Here is a 24,759-nt window from a genome sequence, read left to right on the forward strand (position 1 = left end):
GTGGTGGTGCGGCTTACACGACCTTGACAGGGCTCTCTCACGTTCTTGCCATATCTTTGGTGTGAGTTAAGCTGCAAGCAGGAACTCTCCGTGCGTTTTTTGGAAAGCCAGTTAACCCTTTACAGGTCGTCACCTGTCTCAGGGTGACTTTATTTTTCCAGAAGTAATCAGCCAGGAGGCGGCACTAGAGAACAAATCCAGACAACTCTCGGAGCTGTCACTACCAGAGTCTAGAAACCTTAAATCCAGCCTTAATCACGTCTCTTTTCCATTGCTGGCAACTGTCTGTGCCTCTCAACAAACATTTAGCTTGCCATGTTACGGGTTTTCACTTACACAGTAGCAGTAGATACAGAAGACGTTACGATGCCCTCACAGGCATGCACCAACAAGAAGAAATGCCTTATGTTAGCTGCAGTGCTACGGAAAAGCAAAATGTTCTGTATTATTGAAAATCTTTTGTAGAGGTGAAGAAGGCAGTCTGCATTTAGTCCATTCGCACTCTATGAGTTTTCATTATTACGTCCACAACTTCCATCTTCAAAATAATCATATTTAATGGGTGGTTTTGTTGTTTTTTTTTTTGGACAGAATATGTCAAAAGTACATTTAAGAGAGAGACATTCACATCTTCTGTAGGCAAGTCAAAACATATTTCACATCTGTAAAGTAGCTGGTTTCTTCTTTATTTTATACCACTTTATAGTCATATTTTTTAATTAAATAACCTAATACATTCTATTTTAAAGCACACTGATTTCTGCTGTTTAAAATTCTTTATTCAGTACTGCGACACAGTAACAAACGTGCTGATAAGAAAATGTGGTTTAACCTAAGGCAACAACACAGCATGTCATAACACAATCAACATTAGCATGTTTTAACAAGTTATTTAATATGATAAAGCTCATTGTACTGGCAGGTGCTCTCCAACACCTTCCTATATATGGTTGGAGGTTGCCTATATGAGTAAGACCAAAAGATTTTATGACACAATTTCTTTATAGAAGAGAAACAATAAAAGGGACACCCTGAGTCCAGTTTGGAGAGCAGTTAATATGATACTCCACATTAATTTGCACGCTTAAGAGTCCAAGCTTTGACATCAATGGACTTACTCTTTTCATCTTCTCACAACTTTCTGTGCATCATCTTGGCTTAAACAAATGGAGCAGTTCTGAAAAAGGCCCTTAAAAGAGCATTGTGTTAGTGGTATTATTCAGTTCAGTTTAATGTTGTTAAGAGTCTATCAACTTCCTTTGGTATTAACCTCCCTGATTGCACAATATAGAAGACGTAGAGCTATCATCATTTCTCCCAGAACCTTTTACGTGTCTGAACACTTCTAATCACTGCAAATTAGAGATGAAGGATATTGTTTTGAGTCTTTCACATACACAATACCAACCAGTGTTACTGTACCATTAAGTACTGCAATGCAATTAGGACTTCTGGGCAATGCATCACTAGTGTTTTGGAAGGCTACATGAAGACACCTTTCTCATTTTGGCTTTATGACCTCCTTGTTTCCCAAGGTGTCATCAAGGGAAACTGCTCCTGTTCACAAGTCTCCATTGGCAAAATGGAGCAGGAGGTTAAAGAATCAGAATCATTTACATTGAAAAAAGACCTTTAAGATCATCAAATCCAACTATAAACCTAACACTGCCCAGTTAAAGTATCTTAAATGAATCCCCCACATTGACAGTTAGGGGACAGATGGACTACAGCGGGACAGAGCATCTTTCTGTTTGTGTTAGGTCTCAATTGGACAGTCTGCCTCACTGACTGGAAACAGACTCACCACCCTTTTCTCTGCCTTTTCCTGGTGTTCCAGCTGCCAGCGTGACTATACTGCTGCCATCCCTGAGGTACAATGCTTGTAGTAACACCACAAGCTGCACAGAAAACGTAGACGTCAATAAAAAAACCGAGATCTGAATTTACAGTGTCCCCCAGTCAATGCAGTTTTCTCTACAAACAAAAAGGATATTTTCGTAAGGGGAGGTGTCTCGCCTGCCCACACCAAATCTCGCACTGCAGTAGAAGGGCCAGTTTAACACCGCGTACAAACGCTGATGTCCCGTGAAATGCGACAGAACTCAAAGCCCGCTTTTAGTGGCTCGGCCTCGATAACAAAACGCCACAAAACGAAACGAAGAACCTGGCCAGGTGGTGCTGCCAGGCCGGGGCGGCCTCGGCCCTGCGGAGCGCCCGGGCAGCAGCCGCGGCAGTACAGGCTGGGGGCGACCCCACGCTCCCCGGGAGCCTCCTCCGGGGTTGGCTCCAAGGAGCCAGCGCGGGAGGTACTCCTCTGGGCCACCCTGCCCCTGCCTTCTCTTCGCACCACCCCAGAGGCACTCCCGCCTCCGAGGGAGCTCCGCGGGGGAAACGGGTCCTCGCCCGGCCCGGCCGCACCTCACACGACCCGCGGAGCAGCCGCCCTGAGCCACCCTCCTGCCTCGGCTCGAGCCCGGCCCCGCGGCACGGATAGGACCGCGGAGAGTCCCCACCCTCGCGGGGGTGCGGCGGCTCGGGAGGAGGTAGGGAGGAGCGTCGCCAAGTTCCGCCTCAGCAGCCATGGCCGCGTAGCGCTTCGCCAGCAGCCGCGGTCGGACATGGGCTTGCCCCGGGCCGACGGGCTGAGGCAGCGAGTCCTCTGCGGCGGTGAGTACGCAGACCGGCCCACCGCACTGGCCCGTGGTGGCGCCCGGGCCGCCCGGGGAGCGAGGCCTGCAGAGCGGGCGGGCTCACCTGCAGCCCTCCTCCGGCCGCCGCGGAAGGGGGCGGGCGCCCTTGGCGGGGAGCCCCGGGCCCGGCCCCGCCGCGGGAGGAGGCAGGTGGCCCTCAAGGGGCTGCGGGGGGTGGGGGGAGCCGGGCCGGGCTGCGTGGGGGACGATCGGGCCTGGCCCGGCGGGGAGCCCACAGCCCTCCGGCCCGGTGCTGGCGACGTGACCTTGGGCAGCCGCAGTGCCCCCCTGAGTTGCAGCCCGGCCGAGGTGACGCGTGAGCGGGGTAGGGAGCAGCCGCTCCGGAGCCCGAGAGTGGCTGGAGGCCGGTGGTAGGGGAGCAGCGCTGCCCAGGGTGCTCTCCTCTGACTGGAGAGGGCGAGGTAGCGAGCTGCGGTGTCATGGGGACTCGATAGCCCCGGCCGTGCCCCGGGCCCGCACCCGGGCCGGAGGGTTTTAACCGCCCGGTTACAGACTTGGAAAAGTCTTCAGCCTGTGTCAGCTCCCCGGCTTCACGTCACCTACACTGTTTGCACACACTTTTGAGATTTTCCTTTAAGTAAGAAGTGAAGCTATTTGTAGTTTTCCTTAGATTGAATAACTTTTAAACTTTATGTATAAAATCCAATTTATTTTGTTTTAAGCAACGTAATTTTGTAGTGCCTTTCATCAGTGTCAGTTAAACTGCTGGATAAGCAAATTGTCAGAAATTATTTTTCTCACTGTGTGAAAAGAGCAGCTCCTGAGCATGGTGGTGCAGGTAGTTTCAGTGTGGTACAAGGCCAAAGACAGACCCATGACATGGTGCTGCCATGATCACTGATGGTACCCAGCAAAATGATGAAAGTTTGGGCAGTCTGTGTGAGCACGATGGCCTTGCTTGTAGGAAGCCCCAGTGGTTGTAATCAGCCTATGCACATGGAGTTACAGGACCAGGGCCTGAAAGCAAGCTAGAGGGCTTACAGAGATAAATACGCTGATTGACTGTATATTCAGTCATGTTAAAATATTTCTAGATTAATACTGATGATCTTAACAAAACCAACTCTTGTGTACAGAGTACAGACAGTAAAACTTAATTCCAAGAAAACTGAGAAGCTTAGTGCTTGTGAGAAACCTGTTACTCACCTGCTCAAGTCTTGGAGGCAAAAAGAAGTGAACAATATTACATACCTGAATTGGTGATGCATGGTACTTAGCATGTCAGTTTATTTCAGACTGTGTTGGTGTACAGTGCTTGCAATATAACTGCTTCTGTGTGTTGTTCTTGCTATGGTCATTCCACGTAAAGCTTACTCATATCCTTAGTGAAACAGCATGATAATGAGATGTTGTAAAGCCTGTTACTAACAGGTATGTTTCCCTGTCAGTGTAGAACTATCCATTCTAAATATTTTAAATGCCTATGAACATGCAAGCATGTCTTCTCATATGGTTTTGGGATATTAGCCTGCTTTTCAGCACTCTTAAGTATGAAACAAGAGATTGAGATAGCACTTCAGCTGGGGGCAGAAATGATCCTCAGGTTTGAGCTTGATCTTACTAAAAGAAAAAAACAAAACCTGAAATATGTTGTTTCCTCCTCCTCACAGGGTTGACTAATAGTACATATAGCTATTATGGCTTCTTTAGTCCCTTGTATTCATGGTTTTATGACCCAGTTCTCTTTTCTTGCTGGGAAAGAAGGTATCTCTCATCCTTGTAGGGGTATGAAAGAACCACATATGTACTTGAAAGGGTTCATTGATGCCTCAGTGTTGCCATTGTATTGGTATGGTGATTATAAATGTGCAGGGAAATGGAATGTTTGGCAAAAGTGAACGTAATCTAGTCAATACCACCTGGAGCAGCAAGAGTTTATCCTGCCAAAATGGGCATGATTCTGGTGAGAAAGTATAGCTCAGGGCAGCTCTTCTAGTGGAAAGAAACACAGACCTTGTACAGAACTTGCAGTAGCTTAGTCTGTCTCCATGCATTTCACTGCTGTATGTTAACTACTCCTGAATGGTTTTTATTTGTGCAGCTTTGCTGGATTACTTCACTGAGACCAGGGCAGTTAGGAATCTGCAAAAACTTGTGTTCAGCATCAGATGGTTATATTTATATATGAAGGAGCTGATTTGGATTCCAAGCTCATCATCTTCCCAAAGTCTGCTCAAAGAAGAAAAACCCCAAACCTTGTTCATTTGAGTGTAAGAGAAAGTCAAGGTGCAAGCATATATTAAAATTTAGTAGAATCTTATGGAATTTTAAGGGTCCTTATGAGCAAGACTTAGCAGTCAGTCACCTGGCGACTAGTGGTCAGTCTGAGGCCACTACTGACTAAAATCCAGTTAGGGGATTTATGATGCATAAAACTGAAATTGCTGGTTATAGTTCTATAGTTAAGGTTCTGAATAGAAGAATAAATCAGAAACAGCAACTGAAATCTCCTATTAACTTGTGACACATCCTGTATGTAATTCAACTTAGTAGGCTGTTGAGAAATTTATAAAAAAAGTGCTGGAAAATGTTAGTCTTAATCCATTCTTACTCATTTTACTGCAGCATATTGTATGAATTGCAGTGCTGTGGGAGGTCAGAGTAATACCTCATTATTGGATATCGTGGTTAGTAGCTCATGTTTTGAAAAAAAGATACAGAAATTTCTTCAGATCAGGAAATAAAAATTCAGCATTAAACTTGTCTGACAATTTAAAGATCTGCAGTTAGAACTCAGTAACCATAGCAGGAAAACATGGAGAGCAATTTTCTTGTTCTGAACCAAAACTCAGGTTTGGCTTTTATCCAGCTACTCTTCATTTGTATAGAAGAGGTTCCAGAAGAGCTGCCCATATCAAGGTATGTCAGCAACACTTGAAAAATCTACTGGCATGTTTTGCCTTCCATTAAATGGTTCATCTTCCGCATAATCTTGTTGGGTTTTTTTCTCCTCATAGGCTCACAGACACAGTAATGTTATATTCGTATCTTTTTTGGACTATATATTTAGTTACAATATTCTGTCAGAACAAAATCAAATGCTGCCACTTAAGATTAAGAAAATACTGGTTACATAACAGAGCAAACATTCAGGATATATTTGGAAAGGACTTAAAGCTTCAAAGAATAAGTCTATTTACAGTTCCAAGGGGAAAAAATAAAAAAAAAGCCAGGTAAAGACATGCTCTGAAGGTAGAAATAGACAAGCACTCAGTAAGAGCAAAGCCTTTCTTTGCAATTCTATGAGATTGTAGAAAGTATGTCTATTTTTTTTCTTTAGCTTTAGGCAAAAAGGCTTTTAGATGGAAATGTCCTTTACTTTGCGGCAGGCAGTGTATCTGTGTTTTGTTTCTACTAAATGCAGTTGTTCTAGTAAATTTTCTGCCTTGTTTTCAGCACCTGTGTATCTCCCTGAAAGTTAAAAGTTGAACATAAGACACTTATATAGGGAAGAGAGTGTTTTAAGCTGTGCGGGGTATGGGATATATTTTTAATTTTATGTATTGAAATTGGTGTTTTGAGGACTTCATTATTTACTTTCTAGAATTATTTGTAAATTGGTCTCCTAAAGAAGGATTTCTGACAAGTTATCAACTTTGAAAAGTTGCTATGTAGTTGGAAATTAGCAAGTACAGCATCTGTGTTCAAGTAAAGTTATCCAGTTATGTACTGCTTAGTCTGATCTTGGCATGCCAGACCTTAAACCAAAAAATTGTTAGTCATGTATCTTACCTTATTTTTGTATTTATCTCCAACATGGAAATGTTTAGGTTAGTATCTTTATTTCATAACCTGTTTCTAGACCAACAACAGTCAACCTACTGGTACTACATGCCATGATACTTAAAAGACTGTAACAGCTATGTGCTATGGGAAGGATCACATTCCTATCTCAGCTTCTCGTTCTCAGCTGTACACACCGACTGTGCTCCTTGCACAAGCTCTGTAGTCTTTCCATCTCTTCAGCAAACTGAAGTGGCTCAATAAGAGGTTAGGCAAGTACCAGACCAGCATGAGAAAGAGGAAGAGAAATTGAGACCACCTCATTTGGTGGCAGTCAGCTATAGATTGATTCAGTTGCGTGAAATTTCATTCTGAGGTCACTGGCTTGTAGTTTTTTGGTCACACTTACCACTCTAATCATCACCTTGAGGGTGGAAGAGAAATGCCCTACCTTCATCTTGTCAAAGGCAATGCGAGTTTTTCACTACTAGGAAATAAAGTATTTGTTGGGATCATTTAAGCATCTTTCTTCTAATTAATTCCCCTTAATTTCTTGGTCTTGCTAACACTTTAATGTGTTACTGCTTGAGAAGGAGTTCAGTTGCTCCCCTGCCAGCCCCAAGGGCTAAAATAGTTTATTGTATATTGGATTCAAAGATTTTTAGTTATCTATCTGTACGAGACTTACTGGATTGCTCTATGGAGAATGTCAGGTGAGATGGCCATACTCTGCTGAACTATTTCATGGCTACCTGGAGAGCACTTCCAAATAAAAGCAGAATGACAGTGGTACCTAGGAGTTTTAACACCTACAGCATGTTCAAGAAGTTTCAAGTTGACTTTTAACTGTAGCAACCTTAATTTCCGTAGCTTGTCTCTTACCATTAGAAGTCACCTTTCCAAGGGTGTGGTATGTGTTTGCAAAGGTCTGTGCTAACCTAGTGATATAATTAGCCATCACAAATCTCAGAGTACAGAGAAGCTGACTAATTATAATATACTTACTGGCATTAGATTTGAATATATTTGCTGAATATGGTTGTTTTGAACATTCTTAAGTCAGATTTTCTTATTATTTTCTTATGTTAGCAGCATATCGCTAGCATTCTTGATAAATTACCTAGAGTGGTATTAAATAAGTCTGTCACTTTGGGAGGATTAATTTACACTTTTAACTGTTCAGCCACTCTACATCTCATGCTAGCTCATGTAAGGAGAGATAGATTGGGTGATAACCCCAGACGGTAACTGTAACTGTATTAAAAGTCATTGGAATGTAATTGGGCTCTGCTTACTTCTTTTTTTATCTTCAGAAAAATACTGATAGAGACTTCTAAGAAGCTGTACCATCCTAGAAGGGACATTAGTAACAACATTAACATGCCTGCTGTGGCCTCTGTACCTAAGGAGCTGTATCTCTCTACTTCATTGGAAGATCTCAACACAAAGATAGAAATAAAACCTGAAAAGACAAGTACAAAGAGGTATATATAATTTTTTTGTATTAATATTGGAAGTATTAGTGCTACCCTTCTGAGCAGGTTCCAGAACAACTATGTTGTGGATCTAAATTTCTTCAGGTATTTTTATTAGATACAAAATTGTTGATAGCCTTATGTATAGATCTCTCAGCTATCACATGGGATATGCTTACTGCCTACAGAAGGTAACTTGACATACTGCCCAAACATGACTTGGACAGAGCAGAATGCCCATGAAAATTTGTGCCCCTTGAGAAAAGGCTACATAAATGCAAATTCTTAAAAATGTTAAGAAGTTTAGCAAATATATGAATATTTTACCTCCAGCATTCTTAAACAATTATTTAATTTTGTCTTACTATAAAGTAGTTTTTCCTCAAAAAAAAAAAAGTGTTTTTAGAAAGGTGTTTTTTTTTCCTGTGTCTCAGTATGCTATGTAATTATGGGAGATTTTAAATAAGGCTAGTAAAACTAGCAAAGAGAAACATTATTTGGAAGAGCATGATTGTAATTCATATTTAATAAAAGCCTTGTATTAAGATGGTAAAATCAAACACTTTATATATGGGGACGGAAGCTGTGGACACTTAAAATGGCATCTTTTAATGAAAAGGTGTTTGGGAACAAGTCAGCAATCACCTGCTTTATTCTTATTTCAGTTATGTGCAGAGCGCCCTTAAGATTTTCAAGGCAGCGGAGGAAAGCAGATTGGACCGAGATGAAGAAAAAGCTTACATCCTGTATATGAAATATATGTCTGTTTATAACTTTATTAAAAAGAGACCTGATTTTAAGCAGCAACAGGTATAAAAGCTTTCTGACTGGCCTCTCCTGCATTGGTAGAAGTAGTAGAAGTAGAGAGAATTGCACTAATGCATGTTCAAAGGATTACACTGGTATTAAGTAAACTTATAATGATATCTTTTCCTTCCTATTTTTGACAAGTCTGTTGTTAATTGCTTTTTGCTTTTAATATACCTAAGATATATAAATTGTAAGGTCCGTGATTGTTATTTTCAGGGAAAGGTATTTCATCTTTCTCATGCCACCTTTTCTTGGTGCAGTCACCTTGCTAGCCGTTACTTATTAGAGTAATTTTACGTACAAAATTATGTTTGAGAAGAAAATTATTTTGATTCAAAACAGTTCCTTTTGTTGGCATTAATAGCATAGTACCAATTCTCTGCACATTAGTGGCTCTTAATATGCATGTAAGTAGGCGTTATTAAGTTGTACTAATAATAAGTGGGGTGATGCTTGTAATTTTAGGATTATTTTCATTCAATTCTTGGACCTACAAATTTAGTAAAAGCTGTTGAAGAAGCTGAAAGACTGTCCGACAGCCTTAAACTCAGGTATGTGAATACAGTTAATAGATAAGATGTTGTTCATTGTATCTGAAGCCTGTACCTGTGCAATTGCATATTTTCATGCTATTTAGTAGTAAGGGATTGCACTTGAGTAGACCTTAGATACCCAAAACTCTTGATTTCTTTGTAATTCACAAAGATCTGTTATTAGAGTTAATTTTCATCATCACATACTCCAGTTACTTGCCAGTATATACATTGTCTCTTAATTCTTGTAACTATGATTTGTTGATACTGTCTCCCATTTTTGTTTAATGACTAATAAAAAGAAACCACAAGAATTAAACTGTGTATATATATATATATATACACACACACACACACACATGTGCACACACACACACAAGATGATCAAGAGCCATTTCCTACTTACCCTTTTCATCATAAGGTCATCTGAAACCAAGCACACTAATGGATAGTCCTAATATTTCCATACATTAAAAATTCCTCCTAGCATGGATTTAATTTACACTAACAAAACACATTTTTTGATTCTGTAGCTACATTTGGAGATTCTGCTACACCTTTTCTCTACCTCTGCCACATGCAGCAGTACATGTGGAAATGCACAGTTTTGCCTGTATGTAACTGAGCTGATGCTAACAAGCTTTTTTGGTAGTTTATTTACAACCATCAAGTCTTTGTGCCATAAGCCACAAAACTGTGTTGGTTAGAAGTTTCAAGGTAGAACCTACCTTTAGGTGATACTTTGTGCAGTATGTCTTTCTTCAGCCTTATCTGCTTACATCCTTAACTACTATCTTTATCACCCCTTTCTCACCCTTTTAGCATTTCCCCTTCATAAGCCATAAAGCCACAAAACTGTTGGTTAGAAGTTTCAAGGTAGAACCTACCTTTAGGTGATACTTAGTGCAGTATGTCTTTCTTCAGCTTTATCTGCTTACACCCTTAACTAATATATTTATCACCTCTTTCTCACCCTTTTAGCATTTCCCCTTCAGCTAGGCACATTTCCCTTTTCGACCCCTCTCCCATTATTATTGTGAAAGCTTATTCTATGCCCTTCAAAGTGTTTAATTTGTAAAGTTAGTTTACATGAACAAGAAAGTAAGAGTAGTTATAAGTGTATGGAAAGAGACTTTCCAAAGATGTCTCATGATACTATGTGTGAAACGGTCTTTAGGTTTTTCTTATTTTTTAATTCACAGTCTACAGAGCTATGAATTCACTTGAAATACTAACAGAATTATAGAAACCCAAAATAGAGACTACTGTTTAGTAACTCGTGGCTTTTTATGAAAGGAACAGAGTTCCAAAAGTTGACACAATTAATAACTTTCAACTACTCTGGGCAAAATGTATATAAAGGGAATACAAATGAAACGTGACTCCTGTGTAACTACAGAAGTGGTTTCAGGGAAATTATTTGTGCAATTTCTTCTGCAAATAGTTTGAATGTTAATTGTTAACTATACTGGAGCTGCTGAAACGTCATTTGTGTAGGAGCAGGAATAGCACTCTGTTACTCTGTGCTTCAAAGGTGTATATGGGAAATCGATAGGTAAATATTCTGTATTGACTGAAGTAAAATCTGAAATGTGCTTCAGTGCCATTAATTCCAGATGAGAACAAAATGCTCTGTTCTAACTTATGATGCCTTTGCCAAATCAAAAAATCTGCTTAAAAAATAAAATTGCAGACTTGCAGCCTCCTGTCAGTGGCCAATTAGTAGAATAGACTTGGAGGCAGAATTTGATTCAATGATCTAGTTTATTAACACAGTATTTCTGATACGAATTACAGCTCTACTGTTGTTGTCCTTTTAATCCTGATTAGGCAACATCTGATTGAAACAAGCAATTACTAGTACAGTTCAGTGTTCATGATTCACTGCTTGGTTCAGTCATTAAAATAGTTGGTTCAAAACATTGGGTTATTGTTTTGTGGATCATTAGTAACCCTTAAGCTTCTCAGTTATATTAAATAGAATGTAACAGTGATGGGACTGTGTAAACCTGCAGTTTTTGATATAAAAGCTGTAGTTTGGAGATCAAATTTGATTTACAATATTGTAGTAACAATGGCAAAAGGCTGGGAGGTTAATTTTAAAGTCTAAGGCTTTATGAAAAGGACAGCTATATGCAAGACCTAGGTCCAACAAAACTCTCAAGTATATGTGACGCTTGCGTAGACTTCACTGTAGCTCCAACATTTGAAACAAACAGCAAGGACACAGGTAAGGATGTAACTATGCTATAGCCAGCTTACATTCTGAAGGTGACTACTACCAGATATATAAATAGTTCTGATCCAGCTTTTTAGAAAAAGGAAATTCAGCTAACTAGTCTAACTTAGTCCTAACTGTAATTGTTAGCTCTGTTGCAAATCCGAAGAAAATACCTGGCATGATTGTTATAATATACTGAAGTTTACCTTTAAGTCACCAATACTTACTCTTTCCTCTACAAAATGAAAAACCTGATATATTTAGTGACACCATAGCTAAGCATGGCCATAGGTTTAGATTTAAAAAAGAAGCAACAAAACAAAACAAAACCAAACCACCCTTAAGAGCAATGTCTATGAAATTGGACCCAGAACAGGATTTAAGAGTAAGAAAAGCAACCCAAGAGTGGGAGAAATAATATCATGCAGTCATGGAGGAAGATGGGGTTTGTTGGAAATACAAAATAGACAATACTTTAATTTTTCTTTTTTTTTTTTTTTTAACTACTTTTCCTCCTGAAGACTTGATGATGTTATTTATGCAGCTGAGCCAGTAATGTAATGTGGAAAGAAAAGGCTTTTGTTTTCCACCCCCCTGTAGATATGAGGAAGCTGAAGTTCGGAAAAAACTTGAAGAGAGGGACAGACAAGAGCTGCAGAAAAAGCAAGAACCAAAAGATGATGGAAAGAGTTCAGCCAAAACCACCTCAGAAAGTGCTGTGGATTCCAAAGGAAAAGGCCAGAGGGTAACTAAAGATGTTTACAAACTCTCTAATACGGTCTAAATGTATACCTTTAATCTAGCATTTGATTTCTACTAGTAGTTCTGAGTCATGGGGGGCTTTCTTGAATTATGTTACACTCCCCATAAACCTTCTTTGACATGTCTTTGGAAGATGATGAGTCCTGCCAACCTCCAAGTATTGCAGAAGATAGAGTAGGGTGTTTTTGTAATGTTAAATTCTATTTTATGTTAGAACTGGCTAGTGTTAAGAAACCCAAGGTAACGCTAATAAGCTGATGTTACGGATAATGTTTCCTGTTTAGGAGAGAGCTGACTTCTCAGCAGCATGCCAGGTGATGCTGTCCTAGGTTGTATTGCCTTTTTAACTGGCTTCTGTCTAGGTAGAGCAACCTTGGTGTCTTTTTAGTACATTTATCAATAACATATCTTCTGTAGAAGAAGCTTCCTTTTTCTAGGTTTCTTCCTGTGGCTTACAGTCTGATCAGTTTCCTTTGAGCTCTGTGAGAGTCAGTTGGCCACCTTGGTTCTGAGTATTAGGTATTAAACTAATTTCTTTTTTTTCCCCAACACAGATTAATGGTGAGAGGAAGCATTCACTGGAGAGAAAGGATCAGTCTGACAGTCCAAGTGGTAAGAGATGCAGTGTTCACATAGATGTGAAAAAAGTCTTCATGTGACTATGCACGTATCACCTGAGCAGTTGCAATTCTTTTTAGGAGTTATTTCAGAGGATTTTGATGAAATTCTAGCATCCTGCATTTTAGTAAGAGTGACTTAGTAATTAATTAAGCTCTGTATAGCAGGCTTCATCACTTCTGAGCTTAAAAGGCTGTACTTAGTTTTTCAGCAGTTTAATAACTAAAGCTGAACTAGCCCTAATGAAGTGGTCAAATTTGGAAGAAAAATGTATCCTCAACTGATAGAGAAAAATCTAGGCAAGGATGAAATATATCAGCTTTCTCTGATACATTAGTAGTAGTTAAATAAGAAATTTTTCTGCTCCCCTCCCACCCTTCTGCTTTTTGTTCTCTTAATAAATATGTGAAAAAGTTCTTCTTTAGTGAAGAGGAACATGTGAAGCATGTAGTTCACAAATGCTTGCCTGTATAGCTTGATTTAAATGAGACCACAAAAAGTTAAACTAGTTTATCACTGCAGTGTTCAGTATTGTCTAAGGCAGAGATCAGGCACTGATCACCACAGTAGTGGGAACATAAGGTCCAGTGTGTTAATTCTATAGTATCTCACCTCCATGACAGTGGGACTTCTCTCTTTCATGTGTGCAGCCTTGGCTGCAGCAGTCAGATGTGATCATAGCTATCTCCATTTAAAATGTAGCTTTTTACATCTAATAACTTCTCTGTTTCAAGGAGCAGTCACAGCTGAGAGACTGTTTGCAATGATGTCAGATGAAAATATTGAATTGCTTATAATGGATGCTCGAAGATTGAAAGATTATCAGGAATCCTGTATTCCAAGATCTGTCAGCGTCCCAGAAGAAGCTATCCGTCCTGGGTATGAAATAATGTTAAATGATAGTGAAGTGTTTAATTTTATAAATTGACTGACTGAAAAAATGTACGTGCTTTTAAAGCTTGTACACTAGGTTTTAAAGTGCCTGATACATCTTACCCACTGGTATATATCTGGACAGCTCTGTTCTTGCATGGGCTGACTTCAAGTCAAACCGTATTTATTTTATCCAAGCTTATAAACCTATATGGATTGTATATTGTTGGACAAAAATGTTACTAGTACATGCCTTTTAAATGCATGTTAATACATTTCAGAGTTACTGCTAATTGGATTGAAACTAGACTCCCAGAGGATTCTAGAGATCCATGGAAGAGAAGAGGACGCTTCAATTATATTGTACTCCTAGACTGGTTTAGTTCTGCTGAAGACTTAAAGCTAGGAACAACTCTGCAGAGCTTGAAAGATGCACTTTTTAAGGTTGGCAAGTTTCACACTTTGTATTAATTCACCTCGATAGCTAAGGACTTAAAGCACCTATAATTACAGAGTATGTGGAAGTCTTAATGACCGTTTAGGCAATCATCTTGGTTCAGTTTTCAAAGACTGCTTATTTTGATAGCAGAAGTGTAGTCTGAAGTTTCACATTCCCATGCTTGTGCTCTAGTAGAGGACAGTATCGTTTATTAAACAGGTTAACAGCAGAATGATTCAACTCCCCTCCTCAGTCACTAGTTCATGAATTCTAACTGATGGAGTTATTTGAGAAACTACATAGTACAGTTTGCCAGAAACAGTGCCACTTTCTTTCCTGTATTAGCAACTGTTATTCCTTCCTTGTGGAAGCTGGCTGACCACCCACAAAGGCAGGCCAAGAAGGCTGGCTGCTTTTCAGTCCTGTCAGCCAGGCATTTTGGTTAAGGAGACCCCAGAAATATTTTGAGTATGGTTCACTTTTCTGCATTATTGAATGTAACTTTTAGATAAACATGAATTTAAATTTGAGATTCATTGGTACAGGAAGGTTATAGACTCAGTATTAAGAAGATGTTCAAGTCAGAACTCTGGCTTCTTGTTCTACTCGCTATATAAATGGCTCTTGTGAAAGACTGCGCATCTTTCTGTTCCCTCTTTTCTGTTCAAGACCGGGATTCAGAGATAGTTCAGGCAGTTCTCCTTGCTTAGTGCTTTACAGAATATTCTCTGAGCCTCTTTGCCTTGCTCATGTTCTAGTACTGAGGGCCTCAGGAGGAGAGTGTGGAGCCAGAACTCTCAAGGGTATTTCAGAAAGTTAACATTATGCTTTCTAAAGCCAGTGCTCCAGTCACTCGGCAAACTTACCAGATAAGAAACTGAAGCAAATAATACAATAAAAATACTGTTTTTTTTCTGCATGGAAGATTGTTACTGAAGTAGTAGTAAAGTGGTTCCAAGTGTATTGGAAATATTCAGACCCTATTGCAGGCAGAGCCAGGAAGTTATGTTAGGCATTCTCCAGACACAAAGAGGATGCCGGTTGCCCAAAGGAGTTTTGTAGCCTGTTTAATTCTTATTAAAAATCTCAAAAAGAGTATGTCTCAGTGTAATGGTGAGACACAGAGTTTTCAACAACACTGTTAAGATGTAAAAGTTCTTTTTCTATTTTTAAATTATTTAATTTGAAACTTTTCTTACAGTGGGAAAGCAAAACTATACTGCAGAATGAACCTTTAATTCTAGAAGGAGGTTATGAAAATTGGCTCCTTTGTTTTCCCCAGTACACAACAAATGCTAAAGTAACTCCACCTCAGCATAGCAGGAGTGAAGCTGTGACTGTTTCTTGTAAGTATAAAGGATAACCTCCCTGCCCCCAAGTGTTTGTAATTAATGGGTATATCTAATTCATTCAAATATGTTTGGGATAGCCTTGTTCTGGCTAAGTCTAAAATTTGGGGTGGAATATGGGGGTTATTTTGCTTTTGTGTTTGTAAGAGCTATCTCATGTTTCTATCCTCTACCCCCTTCTGTAGTGGATTTTACATATCCATCTCTGGAAGAGCCAGCTCCTGTTCCACCTGTTGTTGCTATAAAGCCACCACCAACAGAAGTGATTGAAAATGAGGAAACGGGAGATAATTTGGAAGAGAGACTAAAATCACTTAACAGACCAAACGTACAGAATGCTCCTGTTCCCAAGTCTGACAGTTCATTTGTAGTTAATCCAGTATCAATTACAAGAAGTATCCCTGAGGTAAGCAGTGTTTCTTTTTTTTGGAGTTAGTATCAAGTTTATCTGTAAAACCCACCACAGAAGCCTAAACCCACAAGGAAACATGCTCAGTATTTAAGCCTTCTACACAAGTATATTAGTACAGAGACTGTTGGTGGTCTGTGAAGCCATGGTAACCAATCTACAGAACTTCATGAAATTGAATATTGTTAACATAATTGCAGAGCTTTTCAAGGTATTTTTATATGAGCACCAGAAAAATCAAAGGTCAGCAATTGATTATTAATTCAGAAAGTCTAAGGAAACTTTTCTACTCAAAACATAAACGATGAAAGGCAGGAAGGGCAGTTTGGCCACAGCTTACCTTGGCTATTCCAAAGGTCCACTTTCAGTGACTGTATCTTCCTTCAAATAATAAAACATTTAGGTGCTTTGTGACTCGTAGCCTAGTGGTGAGAGCATAGGAATTTGTTTCTTCCTTTCATGGAGATAAAACTTTCTAAATATATCTTTGTAGAGTCCTTCCTTTGAACACAAGGCTAAAGTCAAACTCTTCACTTTCACCCTTCTAGATACTGCCTTTAATGTCAGCCAAGGGACCCTAAACTGTAAAATTTAATGACCTTACTTCTGTCTTCCCTGAACTAGACAAGCTTTTATTTCTCCACAACTTCCACTTTAGCATCAAAACCAACTTGCTGTCCTACTTCTGAGCATAAGCCACTCTTAAATACCTCTTCGCACCAAGCAGATCTTCTTTAATCACATGCTCTGTCACATGATTGAAATTCAAACCCAAATTAGGCAGCCTGATTGCCCTAAAATATGCACCTTTGAAAGCTTGAAAATAAAGAGTTGTAGTAATCAGTGCTTAATGCTGTTCTTATGGTTCTATAGGGCTTGTTGAGTATTACCTCACATCTAGAAGTTAAGTGATACCTAATTTTACTAACAAGCATTTTCAATTACCAGATTTGATGAAATTGAAAGTTTACTATTTCTCTGGCAGAAGTCAACTTTATATCATCTTTATTCTCTCATAAATCTCAGTGAAATAAATCTTATCTAACAATGCAGTAAAAGCCATAGTGAATTGTTGTTCTACACTTTGTGTTACAGGTTGATCGTACTAAAAAGCCTTCACTAAAAATCCCTGATGATAACAGACCAAAGTCTCACAGTACAGTCAGTGACGGTCAGCCTGTTGAGAATGGACGAATAATTCCAGACCGGTCCACGAAGCCGTTACGGGACACAAAGAGTGTTCTGACAGAAGAAGAAAAAAGTCGTGTACATGCAGAAACTGCTGCTCTGCTAGAGAAAAACAGACGGGAAAAAGAAATTCGGGAAAGGCGGCAAGAAGAACAGAGAGAGAGACTCAAACGCGAAGTAGAAGAACAAGAACAAAAAGCAAAAGAAGAGCAGAAAGAAAAGGAACACAAAGAAAAGCAACAGCAATCCAAAGAGGACAGAGAACAGAAGGAGAGGGATGAACAAATAAAAAGAGAACAGGAGGAAAAGGAAAAAGAAAGAGCACACAAAGAAGCAATAGAAGCAAAAAGGCAAAACAAAAATGAACCAGAGAGCGTTGGTGCAAAAAGGGTTGAGATTGACAAAATATCTGTGGAAGAAAGAGAAAAGGGAACTCGAACACCAGAAATGCAGAGACAGGCACTGGGTGATGTGTCTGTTTCAGGCAAGGTTAGTAAAATGGAGAAAATCATCACCAAGCAGAGTAATTATTTAGGATGATTTTTGAGTGCATACTCTAGGATCAGTGTAGAAATTCTTAATACATAATAGGATTTCTATTTAGGCCATTCTTACATAAACATGACAGTGAAAGTTAAAACCAAGCAGTTAAGGTTTGTTTTGTTTGGGTTTTTTTGCCAAACAGCCTCAGTTCTTTCTGGTAGGTGGGCAGCATGGACAGGATAATGAAACTTCCCATTTGACATAGGAGGGATTGTTTGTATGCTGCAGGGCTACAATCCTCAGTTTCAAAAAATCGAGACATAGTGGCATTTCATCTGTTGTATCAACCAGTACTGTATCTTACAGTGTTTAACACATGCTAGGACAGAATTACATTATCATCACGAACTGTTTAGTGCCCCCAGCTGCATAAATGTTGATGCAACAGGGTTTTTTTGACTGGTGTAGGAAGCAAAGTGATCCCCTAATCTTGCTGAAAACAGTCCCATTCAGACTCTTTTTTTTTTGGGGGGGGGGTGGGTCACAGTTCCTCTTTTTCCCTCGGGTTCTTGGGGGGAAAAAATCCTCACAAAATTTCTGAGAGTAAAAATCATCAGAAACGATTTGTGAAGCTGAGTTAATAACAGAACAGATATCTTAAAACCATTTCTCAGGAACATGTATTAGGATATTTTTCTCTCCCTTTGCAATTGCAGTTGTTATTTCACCAAATTTTGATGCTTGTGTAAACAAGGAAGCCAGAATATCTTCCTGAGCAACCTTATCACAGTCATCCATGATCTTTTGACTGACAGCAACTTCACACAATCCCCAAATGACAGCCTGTGATAAAATAAATCCATAATGTTGGCTTCACAGTTTGCCTTTTTTGTGGAGAAGCTTTTTCACAGTGAGAGGTAAAAGGGAAAGAGGTCTTCCATTTAAAAACAAGTTGTAAACCTCATGGCTTTTAGAAGGTGAAGCAGTGTAGGTGGAACTTTTGCACTTCATTTCTGAGCTCTCGAAGCTACAGAACAGACTGCCTTATGTAACACAACATTCAACTACAAAGGCTATTCCAGCAAATTGCCTATCATATAGACTAGGAAGAATAAAAATGATGTGTAGCTACTTGCTCCAACCACTACTTGTGGCACATGCATTTAACAACCAAAAAAGAAAATATAATTCTGCCTTTTTCCTTATTTTGGTTTATCAGCATTCTTTTCTGGCATTCCAGATGGAAATTGAAAGCTTTCTCTCAAAATCTTTTACAGCAAACTGGGGTTAAAGGACAACCAGAGAGTGGAGCTCAAAAGCCAGGACCCCTTATAGAGGATTCTGAACAAGATACTGAAAGACTTAAAGTAAATACAGTGTGTTGTATGTAGCCAAAACAATCAAGCACAGATACTTTATGATTATTATGTTAAATTCCACCTCATTTCAATTTTTTAAGTCATCATCTTAAAACTATGCTGTGTTTGCAGCTGTTTATTTGCTTTTTTTTAAGTCATTTATCTGAAAAAAGTATTTGAAGCTTTCACTAAGTCTTCATATGTTTCTGGTAGCATTAACAAGCATTCCACACTTGTTCATCATCCCATGCATACTACTTTGTGTGCCGCTTTGAAAGGGAGAAAAGATCATCTGTATGTGTTTAACAGAAGCACATATTGCTAATAAAGCAACTTCTTCAGGGAAGAAATTGAGTATTCAGACTTCTGTGAGGCTGAATTGTACTTTTTTTTTCTGAAGCATGTCAACAAAGGTGTTTTGTTTAGATTGAGTGGTACAAACCAGTAGTACTATATTACCACTACAATAAATTGTATTTCCAGTTATAACTGAGGATTTCTTATTGAACTATTTTTCACTGAATCATGTAACTGTACAGGGGAAGCAGAGGCAGCTTGCTGCTCTGCATCAGTAACTGCATGTACCTGACCTTTCTGTTTGTTTATTAGTCTCTGCGGGAGCCATTAATGAGAGCACGAAGTGAAGAAATGGGAAGGATAATACCAGGACTGCCTGCAGGTTGGGCAAAGGTAACTGTCTCTTCTGATAGTACAAACACATTGCCTTCTGCAGTTTTGTAATGCATTTCAATTATGTCTTATTTCTCGGTTAAATCTTGTTTGATTCTTTTATTTTTTTTAATTATTATTTTTTCCCCTTCAACTTCCACATTATTATTTTCTGAATTGTAACATTATTTATAATGGAACTAGGAGACCTCAACTGGTGGTTTTGGTACTAAGCAGTTGCTATTTAACATGCATTTTGGTGGAAGTGGTGCCTTCCAGTAAATTTAATCCTTTAAGGGTTGAGGCCAGTCACCACTGTTAATATCTGAATGTTAGGAAAACTCATGCACTGTTCTTACAGTAGTTTAAAAATACGTAAGTAAGTTAATGATGGATTTTTACTTGGTTTTGAAACAATTTGTGTTTTCTTCCCCAAGTTTCTGGATCCAATCACTGGAACCTTTCGTTACTATCACTCGCCAACAAATAGTGTTCATATGTATCCACCAGAAATGGCTCCTTCATCCACTCCTCCATCAACCCCTCCAACTCATAAACCCAAGCCACAGGTGACTGTTGAACGAGAAAGAGAGCACTCCAAACTGAAGCGCTCCTACTCTTCCCCAGATATAACCCAAGCCATTCAGGAGGAAGAGAAGAAAAGAATTCCAGTAACTCCTGCAGTCAATCGTGACAATAAGTATGTTCAATAAGTTACACCGCAGCTCATGCATATGACAGTCCTGTAGGGCATGCTTTGTGTTTAACCAACTGAAATTCATTAATATTTTCTAAGTAGGTTTGAAAGGACGCAGGACTGATAGACTTAAATTTCATTGCTAAATATTCAATGTATAGGGAGTTTCCTTTTGAAAATTAGTGTAAGTTATTAACGTACATTTCAGAGGTCATAGTGTAATTGGACAATAGTTGCTTTTTAAGCTGTGGTGTTCATGTTAGTATATTAAATACCAGTCTTACGAAATCCAGTTTTCAGGTTTTAAACTGGGTTGAATCAACAGCTAATTCTTTATCTGTGAATAAAAAAAACGCCAAAAATCCACTGCCAACTGCTGGAGCCTATAACTCAGCCTTATTATAGGCCAGTGCATATGGCTTTCTCACTATGGCATTGACTGGTTTTAAATACCTTAAACAATGGCGTTTGGTGACATCTTGTGCCAGGATATTTCATTCCCTGTGAGGGAGGGTGGTTCTGTTGGCTTATGTACACAGCCTTGTCAAATCTGAGATTCCTGAAAAATAATTCCTTCCTTCCAGACCAGTCCGTTATACTAAAGCAGAAATTTCAAGACTTTCGGCATCACAAATTCGGAATCTCAATCCAGTGTTTGGGGGATCGGGACCAGCTCTCACAGGACTTCGTAACCTAGGGAACACTTGCTATATGAATTCCATATTACAGTGTCTGTGCAATGCACCTCACCTGGCTGATTATTTTAACAGAAACTTGTATCAAGATGATATTAACAGGTAACAATCTCATCCTTTATAACTGAAGGAAGAAAATTTGCCTTTATGACAGTTCAAAAAAATCACTCAGTGGGGTTGGGGCTTTTTGTTTTTTTTTAAGTATGAGACAAAAGATCACTTGTAAGAGTCTTGATGTTTTCAAAATGTGTGTAAGTGACAAAATAGGTTTTACCAGGCACTGTTAATAAAATTGTGCTCACCACACTGAGAGATACAAGTGTCCTAGATTGTCCTTAGGTATTTAAATAGCAGTTTACAAAGCAAGCTGGAAACAGCTGTACCTTCTGTCAGCCCAGTCTTGAATATGGAACCAAATTACTCAAACGTTTTAACTCACTCTAACAGCCAGGGTTTTTTTTGTCTTAAGAAACGACTTTGAAACTTGGATAACATCTTAAGTGAATAGTAAAAGTAAGCTATTTGAAGGGTTTACCTTTGTTTTCTTTTTGTCTCTATAGGTCAAATTTCCTGGGGCATAAAGGTGAAGTGGCTGAAGAGTTTGGTGTAATAATGAAAGCTTTATGGACAGGACAGTATAAATACATCAGTCCAAAAGACTTCAAAATTACAATTGGGAAGATTAATGACCAGTTTGCAGGATATAGCCAACAGGACTCCCAAGAATTGCTTCTCTTCCTAATGGATGGCTTGCATGAAGACCTAAATAAAGTAAGCAATACACCTGTAATAAATGATACATCTGACAGGTGATCAAAAAACATAGAAATTTAAAAAAAACCCTCATATTTTAGAAGATTGTTACTGGAACCTTGTAGAGAAGGAAATTAGTATTCAGAATTAATGAAGGAATTTAGCTTGAAACAGTATAGGATACTGAAGGGATTAATGGAAGAAGCCTAACTAGATAAGAAATGGTTGGCTACTCTGATACGTTTAAATATTCTTGCAAATACTCAATAGTGTGTTTGTCTATAGAGATTTTCTATTTTTATATATGTTAACGTATGGTTATGGTGTTCAAACTTGTGTTGTACAGGCTGACAACAGGAAAAGGCACAAAGAAGAAAACAATGATAATCTTGATGACTTCAGAGCAGCAGAACTGGCCTGGCACAAACACAAGCAGCTCAATGAATCCATTATTGTGGCACTCTTTCAAGGCCAGTTCAAATCTACAGTGCAGTGTCTCACATGTCACAAGAAGTCCCGAACCTTTGAGGCTTTCATGTACTTGTCGTTACCACTTGCCTCTACTAGTAAATGTACACTGCAGGTACGGTGGAACTAGAGAAATGGTTCTTGAAGTAAAAACTTTTCACTGTGACGCAATTACGACGTTGCTTCTGCTCTGCCTCTTGAAGGAGTTGGTCCTTATTGCAGCTTAATTTACACTAACCTGAAACACAAACACATCTGAGTCCTCATAACTTTAGAAGAATTAAAAAGGTTAAAAGTTTTAAATATACAAGCAGGATGGGAATACAGAAAGCGCAATAGCAGCAATGACATGTATGATATTTGCTTTTGTAGGTCATAGTATTAATACTCTGTGATTTCAAACAAAATGTTGTGTGTAAATTTCCAAGTACTTGAGGCTACTTAATGTCTACAGTGCAATTTACTTCCACACATGGATTTCTTTCACTTTTCCTCAGTTTTATGAAACATAGCACTTGAATAATTGATGGTTAATAACTGAATAGGAAATACACATTTATGCTGCTTTCACATATACCTGCCCTTCACAATCTATGCCTGTATTTTGTTTTAGGAATGCCTTAGATTGTTCTCCAAAGAGGAGAAGCTCACCGATAACAATAGGTTTTACTGTAGCCATTGCAAAACGCGAAGGGATTCTCTGAAAAAAATAGAGATTTGGAAATTGCCACCGGTTCTGCTTGTGCACTTGAAACGGTAAGAAATCTGGTGAAAATTGGTTAGGATGAAGTGACTGAGCTTTGATGGGGACTGATAGTTCCAGTGCAGTAGCAAACCATTTTCAATTAGAGAAAGTTCTGGATGTATTTCCAGTTGCAAAAATTTTGTTTTCATCTGCTGCATCTTTCATGAGGCTGTAGTTCACAAAGCACCTTTACAAATAATCTCTTTTCATTTGTGCTAAGAAACACCCGTGCAAGCATTAACAAAGTTGGGGGCAGAATGCTTCAGTTGAGATCATGTCCTGGTAAAAACAGAAAACAAACATGTTTAATATTCTACAATAGCTTGTGAACAACCTGTAACCTTTAATGATGCTTTTTAATTCTCTAGATTTTCCTATGATGGAAGATGGAAGCAAAAGCTTCAAACTTCTGTAGATTTCCCATTGGAAACTCTTGACCTTTCACAGTATGTTATTGGTCCAAAGAATAACTTGAAGCGATACAATCTGTTTTCAGTCTCAGTAAGTAACATCACACTTCAAAGTTCAGCTCCTCTTTATGCCAAGACTTGGGTTAGCCTGTCTTAGGCAGCCAGGCTGCTTACCTGGTGCAGGTTAAGTTGTATTCTAAAAAGAATGATCGGTATTCAGTAGAAGTCTCACATTCTAGGTAATTTCCCTAAAAAGGGATGAAACTGCAGCTTTTGAAGCCATTAATTCTTTTCTTCTATTTACAGAATCATTACGGTGGGTTGGATGGAGGGCACTACACAGCCTACTGCAAAAATGCTGCAAAACAACGCTGGTTTAAGTTTGATGACCATGAAGTATCTGAGATCTCGTCATCATCTGTGAAATCCTCAGCTGCATACATTCTCTTTTACACCTCTTACGAACAGCGAGCAGTGGATATGGCCACGTAAAGTAGTGTGGGTTAAGAAAACTGGTTGTCATTTTATAAGAGCAGAGTAGGTATGGGAATGCATATAAACATGCAAAACTACGACAGACATAGTCACTTACCGATACAGGGATGGTTGCAGCAGCTTTTCTGCAGGCGAGCTCTTTCTGGTCAGTATTAGTGCTTACAAGCCAGAAGACTGATTAATAATGCTTGTGGTAATACTGCCATCTGTGAAACCATTTAAAAAGCATATTGCATTACTGTTAATTTAAGAAACAAATCTATTTTTAGTCTGCTCCAAAATTAAATTCTAGCTTAGTCATCTGAAATCTATTAACAAGTAGTTTAAAATGTCTTAAAATCCCAAGGCATATCTTGATATTTTTTTTCTCTCACTGTTATGGCCTTTTCACATTTCTAACCTTAAGCTTGATTCTACTGTGAATACTCTAGAACGATGTAAACAGTTAGGAATGTAAGTGTACATATTGATTGCATACTTGCACATCAGAACTATGTATATAATAAAATGTTGTCCTTTTTGTGAGACTCTCCAACTCAGAGGATTGCGTTTGTTTGCCAGCTCTAAGTAACTGCAACACTAAATAAAGAAGCAGAGCTGTATTTTTGTTTCTGTTAGCTTTTGGCAATATTTGTGCACTTCAGAGTTATTCTAAACAAACAAGATTTTCCTTTTTAATTTTTTAATATAAATTTTCATGTACACATGCATTCAAAACCTTAACGAAGAACTGATTTAAAAAATATATCCTGTTCAACCTGCGTTTGGGTTTGGTGTTTTCATTCTCAGCTAGCTGTGCAATGGTCAGGATTCTACACGACACTCTGAATTGTACTCACACAGTTTAAAGGTTCCTCAGGTGAAAAAATACAGTT

General features: G+C 38.9%; 1 protein-coding gene across 2 annotated transcripts; it reads left to right on the forward strand.

Moving 5' to 3' along the window:
• The first annotated feature begins 2,520 nt into the window (after window positions 1–2,520).
• On the forward strand, window positions 2,521–24,645 carry USP8 (ubiquitin specific peptidase 8). 2 transcript variants are annotated; one of them, XM_065688824.1, is made up of 20 exons: window positions 2,521–2,667; window positions 7,748–7,918; window positions 8,575–8,719; window positions 9,185–9,270; window positions 12,074–12,218; window positions 12,790–12,847; window positions 13,588–13,732; window positions 14,008–14,170; window positions 15,367–15,511; window positions 15,700–15,920; window positions 17,019–17,600; window positions 18,872–18,961; window positions 19,562–19,642; window positions 20,059–20,321; window positions 20,903–21,115; window positions 21,574–21,784; window positions 22,113–22,349; window positions 22,848–22,990; window positions 23,348–23,480; window positions 23,696–24,645. In XM_065688824.1, exons 2-20 carry the CDS (start codon window positions 7,815–7,817, stop codon window positions 23,879–23,881), a joined length of 3,351 nt encoding a protein of 1,116 aa, XP_065544896.1. In that variant the 5' UTR covers window positions 2,521–2,667; window positions 7,748–7,814; the 3' UTR covers window positions 23,882–24,645. The 2 variants fall into 2 exon arrangements, with proteins under 2 accessions (XP_065544896.1, XP_065544897.1); XM_065688825.1 differs by lacking the exon at window positions 18,872–18,961 and having other exon boundaries at window positions 2,523–2,667.
• The last annotated feature ends 114 nt before the right edge of the window (window positions 24,646–24,759 follow it).

The sequence above is a fragment of the Lathamus discolor genome, chromosome 8, assembly GCF_037157495.1.
Source record: "Lathamus discolor isolate bLatDis1 chromosome 8, bLatDis1.hap1, whole genome shotgun sequence".
In the NCBI taxonomy this organism is placed as follows: domain Eukaryota; kingdom Metazoa; phylum Chordata; class Aves; order Psittaciformes; family Psittacidae; genus Lathamus; species Lathamus discolor.